This window comes from Sinocyclocheilus rhinocerous, unplaced genomic scaffold (assembly GCF_001515625.1).
Source record: "Sinocyclocheilus rhinocerous isolate Xijiao unplaced genomic scaffold, SAMN03320098_v1.1 scaffold933, whole genome shotgun sequence".
Taxonomy (NCBI): Eukaryota; Metazoa; Chordata; class Actinopteri; order Cypriniformes; family Cyprinidae; genus Sinocyclocheilus; species Sinocyclocheilus rhinocerous.
The window spans coordinates 6244-16911 of record NW_015654506.1 but is presented as its reverse complement, the minus strand read 5'-3'; the positions used below and the strand labels follow the sequence as shown (position 1 = coordinate 16911).

At 36.9% G+C, this 10668-nt stretch overlaps 1 protein-coding gene across 1 annotated transcript; it reads right to left on the bottom strand.

The window, feature by feature from the left end:
- Nucleotides 1–1648: 1648 nt before the first annotated feature.
- Nucleotides 1649–9584, bottom strand: LOC107717362 (beta-1,4-galactosyltransferase 3-like). The gene is made up of 6 exons (XM_016524076.1): nt 8724–9584; nt 7930–8165; nt 6119–6306; nt 5579–5701; nt 4498–4602; nt 1649–4303 (listed from the first exon to the last, which is right to left on the bottom strand). Exons 1-6 carry the CDS (start codon nt 8980–8982, stop codon nt 4138–4140), a joined length of 1077 nt encoding a protein of 358 aa, XP_016379562.1. The 5' UTR covers nt 8983–9584; the 3' UTR covers nt 1649–4137.
- Nucleotides 9585–10668: the final 1084 nt, after the last annotated feature.

Here is a 10668-nt window from a genome sequence, read left to right as displayed (position 1 = left end):
TAAAGAGACAAATCCACCCAAAAATGAAAATTCTGTCATTTACTCACCCTCATGCTGTTCCAGAGAAAAGAAAGAAAATATTTTGAAAATATATATTTGTGGGAGTCATGTCCATGAAATGAAAGTCAATGGGGCCCAAAGACTGTCTTGTGTATTTTAAAATGTAGGTAACACTTTAGATAAGGTCTCATTTCTTGATATTAGCATTAAAGGAATAGTTTACCTAAAAATGTTTAAAGTTTACTCACCCTCAGGCCATCAAAGATGAGTTTGTTTCTTCATCAGAAGAGATTTGGAGAAATTTCGCAAAGTCCTCCCCATGTTGTTTAGAAATGTTTTGGACTGTCCCTAGTCCTTTGAAGTAGTTGCTCCCAAGTTGTGGAATGCTCTTCCTCTGAAACGGAGATCTGTGGACATTTTTAAAAAGCAGCTGAAAACTCACTTGTTCAAACTTGCTTTTGTCCAATTTGCATTTTTTTTTATATTGTCATGTCTTTTTATTCTTCATTTTACAATTTTGTTGTAAAGCACTTTGTGACACTTGCTCTTGAAAGGTGCTATAGAAATAAATATTACTTACTTGCTCACTTCAGTTGTAAACTGTGCGCAGTCTGTGCATTTTTCTCTCCTGATTCAGACCAGACATCTTTTTCACTGGAGAAAGCAATATTATGGATTATACACTCATATTTCAGACATGCAATGGATTGAAGGTAAAAATGTCTTATTGGATTTGATTCTTACAAAAGCACATTAACTGTGGACATCGTGTGGTTTCATGATGATTATTGTGATGTTTTTATCAGCTGTTTGAACTCTCATTCTGACGGCACCCATTCACTGCAGAGAAACCATTGGTGAGCAAGTGACGTAATGCTAAATTTCTCCAAATCTCTTCTGATGACCAAAAACTTCTCTACATCTTGGATGACCTGAGGATGAGAAAATTTTCAGCAAATTGTAATTTTTGGTTCAATTATTCCTTTAAGATGGATAAATATTGTTAGTTCTTGTTGACTGTTAAATGATTTCACCTTACGATAAGGTTTATAGAGGTCAACCGATATAGGTTTTCTAATTGCCGATGTGATATCTCAAAAGCAAAGTAACCAACTGTCTGTCATAAAAAAAAAAAATCAACGAGGTCCTATAAAATAAGACATCCACAAATCTCTAAAAAACACACCAGTCACAAAACACACAAGACATGTAGTACATTAACATTTCTTTTATTAAATCATCATAAGGCTGCTGAGTAGTGTGCAGACTTATTAAAGAGAAACAAATGCCCTGTGTTCAGAGCACTGCCCACTGAAGAACTCCAGATACGCCCGATAAGGCACATTTAGAAACATCGGATCGATCACCCCACCTGAGTAGTGTGCAGCCTGTCATCTGTACATATCAAACAATATCATTCATGGCTGAACAACAGAGTTTTCTAAGTACCTTCTATGATGGTGATGTGAATAGTTATCAAATATAAATTCTCAAAGTGAAGAATAAAGATCTCGAGTCACCCCTTACATCCCAAAATATCTCAAATCAAAAGTGTTTACTCAATACACTCAGTTGATATTCAATGTGAGCCAACAGACTTTTGTAATGGACAGATTTAATTTACCTGACCATTAACGGACCACCTTAACCTTTCATAATTCAGAAAAAAGACTACTACTGTTAAGGAAAAAGAAAAAAAAGAAAGAAAATAAAACATGCTAGTTAAAAAAAATCATGAATTTTTTGGTATCTCTGCCTCAATGACATCCGATGACTTCCTTCAATGACCCAACACCATTTTTTTAAATGACCCATCACAAGCTCCCAACAGCATACAAACTAGTAAAGAGGGGAGCGACACCTCCACCTTTCACATTCACACAGAGAACAGCAGCATTCGAAAAACAACGTATGCTCTATTTCTCTTAGTATAACAAATGTGTATCCACACACGCACAGATCCATCTGAAGCATTCGTGTATCTGCTGACTGGACTGTCAGAGAGTCTGTTTCACCAAGGGACTGAACTATGTAGAAGACGTTTAGAGGTTAGACAGGAACCAGGCATGGCAAACATAAGGTTAACATTACCCAGTTGAGGCCATGATTTTTAAATATGAAATGTTTGAAACATACAAAAACAATTTATTTTGTCATCTGTGTCAGTCAGAGGTGTAAGTTTAAATGTTTGAGAATTTACCTTTTTTTTTTTTTTTCAGACTGTACCAATAATGGGTCTCATTTATGAACAGCAAGCAAAACGACCAATGTGTAAATTGTTCGTAACCATTCCAATGTAAATGGTTGCATTGAATGGAACTGTTTTATGATTATTAGCACACACAATTATACGTAAATGCATGCAAGAATGATTTTAAATATTAACGCATTTGACTGAATGCAACAATTTATTGTTTATGAACCGTAGCGCATTAATTTAATGCAGCAATTTAGAATGATTTCGATTCATTACAGCAATATATGCAAGAATGTTTTTACAAATATTAGCACATTCAACTGAAAGCAACAACTTGCATAAAAATGTTTATGGATGTTAGCGCATTCAATGCAATAATGGTTTGTGAGCATTAGCGCATTTAATTTAATGCAGCACCTTACACAAGAATGGTTTACGATTGATAGCGCATTTGATTCATTACTTCCAATTTACACAAGAACGAATTTACAAATATTAGAGCATTCAATTTAAATTTAACAATTTATCTAAAAATGGTTTTATGAACCTTAACGCAATCCACTGCAACAATTTTATCTAAAAATGGTTTTACGAATGTTAGCATTTAATTTAACCATGCAACAATTTACATAAGAATGGTTTTACAAACGTTAGCGCATTTGATTCAAATCAAATATGTAAAAATGGTTTTACGAAAGTTAGCATTTTTGAATCAATGGGACAATTTACTTAAAAATGGTTTTACGAACAATTTACGCTTGTGTTTTTATGAGGCTGAAGGTCTTTAAAAAAGGTTTCCGTTAACAAGGTAAGTGCATTTTTAGGCAATCTCTTTGAATAAACAAATGTTGGACTCAAAATGGGAATATGGAACAAAAACTTCTCACAAAGTCAACCAAATGGACACAACACGATGCGCTGTTCACTGACGTGACATTCTCTCACCAAAAGGAGATGTAGCTACATTCAACAAGCCTATTTGTTAATCCAAAGCAAACCGCACATAACCAGCCAATCATAAAAAAATTAACAAAAATCATACAGATAAAATACAATGTGTTGAGTAATTCATGAAAATGTGAGGCAGCACGTTGATTATAAAAGCCAACGTTATTACTAAGACAACCAAAGGCAATTACGACAATTCGGGAATAAAAAAAAAACAACCTGAAAAAAGGAGAACATCTGTATATGTAAAGTGGTTATTACTACCAAAGTGGCCAGTTCTGACTGAAATACTCGAAATGGAAGATATATAAAATATCAATCCACCTGCCTGTATAACAATACAGTACATACAGTACATCAAAAGTACTAATTTACCGAACAGGAAATGCACCAGACTCACAGAGTTGTGCAGCAAACAATGTTGCTTATGTAGTACATCGTTTCCATCACGTGGCAGAAAACAAATTTTACCCCTCCCTAAGACTCGGCCTCATCCAGTGCAACACATCAAACACAGGCAGCCTAAGCTATGCTTCAGTCATCATGAAACAAATGTAAGGAGAGAGTGCAGCTTGATTCTAAGGCAACATAGGTTTTTAAATGGTGCCCATGGGCACAGAGGATAGATGAAAAGTCTGTCTGTCAGGAAGCACATCCTTCCAGCAGAGTGGCCCGTCACAGAGTCTGCAAAGCGGTCAGTGTGTGGACCAGTTGATGAAGTTTCTGCAGCATCCTGACTGATAAAGTGAACCAGTGAGCACAGGATCAGAATGTCAAACTTTGGAGAAAAAGATAGGGAGAAAGGACAGAGAATCATGGGACCACTAGATGGCACCGCTGTTACAGAGGAAACAGAAGGTGTGGGGTGCAGTAAAGGCATGATGTCCCTTGAATTCACTGGCCATGTGCATGTGGGTGAAGTGGTCTGCAGGCAGTACGGCATTGACGTTAAGACTTGTGCCTCTGGGATCCACAAGAATGCTGGGAGTCAACTATGAAGCAGGCTTTTTTTTGGTCGGGTGCAGGCCTGCCTCGGTGCCAATGTTGACCGTGATGTTGGTGTAAAGCAGCTGGTAATCCCGGGATACGATCTCATACTCCACCGTATTCATGCCATCTTCTTTCCACGTATGCCGGGTCTTAGCCAACATGTTAAACCTGGATGAGAGGAAACAGCTTGAACGGAGGAAGTACTAGGAGATGATGTCATCATATTAAAGAAAAAATGTCATTTAATATTTAAGGAAATTGGGAATTTCTCATTAGGACAAAAGGTTTCCAAATGCAGATTTTGCAACAGAAAGCTGCTTGGTTTGAAAGTGATTTATCAGATGGTCGTAAGGCAATTGTACCTTTTGGGATTCACTTCGTTGCCTTTGTCATGCCTGTGTTTGATCATCTTATATCGGCCCACTTTTAGAGACGGACGACTGATCAGCATTCCTCCGAGTGAGACCCTGAGAAGATGAAGAAAGTTAGACAGTGTGGCAAAAAAAAGAGGACGGAGACACTCAGGATAGGAAATTTGAGAAACTGGTTCCAATTCAATTCATGAGTGTGAATTTATTTCTATTAGACGCACCTTACAGGAAGCTGCATTGCAATTTGAATCAGAATTGCAGGAGGAGGAATTTACTGAATTTTTATACAACGAAGTTTAACACGTGCATTCTGGGAAATGGGGCGTTCTTTCACTCTGCTCCACAAAAGTTCACAACGGTGTTTCTTTAGCAGCAAATCAGAATGATTTCTGAAGGATCATGTGACACTGAAGACTTAAGTAATGATTCAGAAAATTCAGCTTTGCTATCATAGAATAAATTAAATTTGACATTTTACTGAAAGAGAAAACAGTCATTTAAATTGAAATAATGTTTTACTGTGGTTTTGATAAACAGTTTAGATGAGCAATAAAGACTTCAAAAATATATATAAAAAAGATTCTTGCAGATATATACACTTTCAAAGTGTATATCAGCTAAATTCAAATTTTATTAGTGGCATTTAAATCATCTACAAATTCAAAGCTTTTTAAACTTTGTCATCATTTTAAGTCTGTTTTGACAAGCTTTGCTTTCCAAGTTAAATATACATTAACTAAAATTTCTATGGATTTCAATTAATTTTATTTGGACAGAATAACTATATATTACATTTCATATATTTGATCCTTTGCATGTGGCCGAGCTTGTGAGCATGACTCGACTACACAATCCACCTCTATAAAGCAGAGGGTAACACACTGTCAGATGTGGACACTCTAGCTTTGAACTAGAGAAGCTGGAAAAGACAGGTGGTTCATGGCCAGCTGCGTCACAAAGACAGATCTCCTTCCACACAGACCCCTCCATTAATACACACACACAAATCATCTATGCATACACTCAATCCCTCCAAAGCAAATATAAACCAAGATGCCCCGTGCTCACTCACCGGACACCGATGTCATCGTCCTCACCACCCCAGCCCCAGTAATTGTTTGGGAAACCGTTCATCTTGAGGTACTGAACAGGGGTCAGAGCCGACACTCCTCCAAAATACATCTTATAAGGCAACCTGAGTGACAACAACAATATAAAACGTCAAGCTTTTAGTCACTTCATATACATATTGGTTTTTGTTTTATGAGCGTTTATTCAACTATAAGCATTTAATTGTTACATGAGTTTGTTTTTATTACAGATTTCACCTTTTTGTTGTTTAAAAATTACAAAAAAAAAATCTTTCTTGGAAGCTTCTTATGCCATCATTCATTTTTGCTATTAATCCATTAAAATACTATTGAATTTTTAGTGTACACAAAATGTAGCTTACAAATCATTTTTTTCCACAAATGTTTATTTATTCCACAAATACATAGATTGTAAATTGATCTGACAGTAAATCATGTATATTTGCATAATCTGTGTGCAGGTGTGAAATGCAGGCATGAAGTCAAATGAAATGCAGCTAGAGAGCGTGAAGAACACTGACTTGTAGCCAAATTTGTCCATGGCAATGGCAGCGTGCTTGGGATGAGTGTCGCAGACATAGGTGTTGCGGTCGTCCTCTGGAATGAGGTCCACGTCATGAAAGAAGAGGCAGTCCCAGTCCTCGTCCCTCATGGCTTCACGAAATCCCACGTTCATCAGCTTTGCTCGGTTAAAGGTGTAATTACCAGCCTTCACACACAGACCGCTATTGTTATTGAACAATTCATAATAGTAAGAACTGAGCGCACAGATTTAAGCTATTATTTAGTGTCTGTAAAAAAACAAATGAGTCCATATAAATCCAGTTACACAAATACTGATAAAACAAAGCATGCAAACTCAGCCGTGCAGCCTGTATATACATTTATACTCATAAAAATGGGCTGAATCTATAATGTTCAGGATTTTCAGAGAGCAGATTAATAAGGATTACAGTCTAATCCTTGGCCTGTTGACGTGAAGTGGGAATATCAAAGTCAGGAACATAAGCAAGAAGATGATTTTCTATTCATGGTAATCCATCGTTTAGAACAGCATTTGTGTGAAAAATTGTTAAAAATGCAAAACTTCACTTTCACTGCTAATTGTAGTTTTTGTTAATATTTAGATTTTTTTCTTTTGATATTTGATATTTTAATTGTAATTTTACTTAGTTTTAGTAATTTAGTTGTTTTTATTATTTTTTGTTCGTTTTTTAATAATTTTTTTTTCAGTTTTTGCTTTAGTTATTTTAGTAAATAAAGTTAAACTAAATGAAAATAAAAAACATTTTATGATTTGTTTTACACAGTCTAGTTAACTTTACTTTTGATCAGTTTAATGAATCCTTGCTGAATAATAGTATAATCATGTATAATCATTTTTATTGAATAATTACAACAGCATAAAAAATATAACCAAATAAAAGTAGGATCTCACGGAGTTTAACAATTCAGCAAAACTAATCGGAGCAAAAACAATGCAACTCAAAACTCTGCAGAAATATCATGCCGTACATCTATAATCCTACATAAAACTGTATTGACACAGGAAACCAACAATAATAAAAACCAGACAATATAGCCCAGGAAAACAGGTCTGAATCTGGCACACTGTTGTATTAGGATCATTTTTTTTCACTAAAATGAGAGATCAGCTGGAGGGGAGAGCAAATGATGACCAGCGATTGACCTGTCAGAGCGAGTTGTACAGGTTTGCATCTAGATCGACAGCTATAACAGGATAAAGAGATTACAACTGGCTCTGACAGGAAACAGCAGGAGGCACAGTTGAGTTGTACTATAACAGAGCTGCATATTTAATATGTAACCAAGCAACAAATACATCTTTGTACAATGTGAAACTGTGACAGCACGGTCTAAAATTAACACTCACAAGGTGCCAACTGAGAATAAAACTTGCTTTGGCAACCAAATAATATAGACATAATGTATGGATTAATCTAGGGTTTAATGTAAGAATGATAAGTCTGACCTTTATTGACACGAGTGAATCAAATGACAAAAATACAAACCTTCGACGAAAAACGTTATTTACCATTTTTCTTGGAAAATGTACCAATTGCAGCTTAACTAGAAAGTTTTTTTTTTATTATTTCATTGTCATCTCTACTATAGGTGGCAATATTATTATGAAGAACAAACTTTTCAACATTTGCTGTCATTTCACTGAGAGACTGTCTATTGGGAGTCAAAATACAATTCCTTGACCAGCGAGAAATATTTATAAACTGCACATATTTTTCAGAAAAAGATTTCAAGTGATTTCTGAATCACCAAATTAAATCACAACAATAACAGGCTGCAGACGCACCTGGTGAATGACATAGATGCCATAGTTGAGCTGCTGACGCTGTAGGAAGGGATGCAGATAGTAGAGGAGGAACTTGAGGTGGTGTTCCCTATTTCTGTGGGGAATGATAATTGCAGTGCGATGGCGAGCCTCACAGTTTGGCGGCCTATAGCGCCCTCCACGGACAACAAGTGGATTCTTCCTCTCCACCTCGGCAAGCGTAAGCCCAGAGGGGAAAGTGACATGAATTGGTCCACCTGAATATAAGAAAAGAGTGTGAACAGGAATATTTGCTGGATGAGGTTGAAGCATTTGACTTTGATTTAAAAAGGTCTAAAAACGCTCAAAGGAGGAAACAGTATAGGTGATTCACACTTATATTTATTTTGAACCAAAGGCTAACAAACTGCAAAGTGGTTTTACTAGTTTGACATGTAGAACATGGAAAACTGCTGGCATGACTGGACTGTATATTATTATGGTTTATAGAAGAAAGTATTTATAGTCTCTCATTTCGGTATAAAATCAAATTTCAGTATCTTCCTAATACAGTAATGGTTATATTGTACTGAAAAACCTAGATTTATATATATATATACAAATTACACACACTTATATAAATATATATAAGTGTGTGTATGTAAATATATACATACACACACTGCTTTTTTCCTTTGCTTTCATTTAAAAAAAAACCTTAAAAGAAAAAACTCCCAGGTACTGTTTGTAATGGCTAACATACTGATATAATATTCCCAATAGTGAGAGAGATCAGAGATTTGATAACACACTTCTGAGCGAGATATCAAACTCACCAATCAAAGGAGACTGCTTGGGGCAGTAGGGCATGTCCTCTTTATTAAGAGCAGGGCCCAAAAGGGAGAGGTTGGCATAAACATCCGTGTGGTTGCGACCACCGATTGTGTGTCCCGACGTAGAATCCGTTTTACGGAAAATCCGGAAAAAATATGACACTCTTTTCTGGTAGCCCTCTCTAGAGAGAAGAGCCATGACCACTAACTGGACGCCCAAGAACATGATTAGGTAGCGCCATTTGGACTGCAGCGTGTACATGGTGACGGAGCTGTTCAGTGGAAGCAGTGTACTACGTTTGAGAGTCAGATGAACAGTCTTGGTGTGTTTAGGTTGGATAAGTTTGAGGTACTGGACTCTACGATGGTCTCATTCCTCTTATCTCAGATACTTTAAAGTTTTACTTGCATGCAAAGAGAAGAAACAAATGAAACAGATATGGAAGGCTGGATATGTAAACAAATCAATTGTTTCAAGGATTGGCAGATGGATCAGATATGTGGAGGAGATGTAAAAAGTTTGATGAAACACAAGGCACTTCAGATATGATGGATGAAAAGGCTAAGGAGAGGTATCATTTATTCTAACAGACGTTCAAGACTGCTGCATGTTGAATTAGATTTGCTTTGCTCACTGGCAGTCTTTCAGCCTATTAATATGCAACTCCAAATGGAAACTCCCAGTGGTCCTCTGGTGTTTTCATGATTCAATGGTCTACTGAGCTTCCATCAAGCTCCACCAAAGCCGTGGGATTTGGAAGGATGTGTCCACTGGCTGAAAGGAAACCGGTTTTATTCCCAGAAGGTTCTCAACAGCAATGGTCCTTTAAAAGTCTCATGGTCACTACAAAGTAAAGAGTGGGAGCCACAACCCAGATTTGACATGCTATCCATGACGATCCATTTTAATTATTTATAGGGTTCACATATCTTTTGATCACTGAATTTTTCAGCACATTTCCAGTATTTTTTGTGATTGAGGGGAAGAACCCAGGAACCTGGAAGTCACAAAATAAAAAAATATATATAAATAAATAAATCGAACAGTCTCAGTGAGTTAAGGTTGGATAAGTGTGAGGAACTGAACTCTACGGTGGTCTCATTCCTAGTATCTTAGATACTTCAAACTTTTACTTGCATGTAAACAGGAGAAAGTAATGAAACAGATATGTCTTGGAAAGCTATAAGGCCTGGAAATGTAAACAAACAAATCGTTTCAAGAATTGGCAGATGGATCAGATATGTGGAGGAGATGTAAAAAGTTTGATGAAACACAAGGCACTTCAGATATGATGGATGAAAAGGCTAAGGAGAGGTATCATTTATTCTAACAGACGTTCAAGACTGCTGCATGTTGAATTAGATTTGCTTTGCTCACTGGCAGTCTTTCAGCCTATTAATATGCAACTCCAAATGGAAACTCCCAGTGGTCCTCTGGTGTTTTCATGATTCAATGGTCTACTGAGCTTCCATCAAGCTCCACCAAAGCCGTGGGATTTGGAAGGATGTGTCCACTGGCTGAAAGGAAACCGGTTTTATTCCCAGAAGGTTCTCAACAGCAATGGTCCTTTAAAAGTCTCATGGTCACTACAAAGTAAAGAGTGGGAGCCACAGAAGTCCAAGGTATTGTTTTGTAGTGTGTTGGTGTGAGATAGTGAGTATTGATATGCTTCTTGGATATGTAGGAGGGGAAAACAAAGAGGAGGGGGGAGGGATGATATCCAACACCCCCAGCTATTGTATCATTCTGTCCTCGTGCAGGGGGAGGGTCCAACACCCCGTCCAACGCCAGCTGGTCCAATGACAGGAGTCAGTGTCTGAAAACAAAGGAGGAGATGTGAGGAGTGACCCAGAACAGAGGCTTTGCAATATGTTAAGTTTGTTTATTTCCTTCCGTACTCCATACCAATTCACTCAGTTTACAAAGAAAAAATAAATAAATAAATAA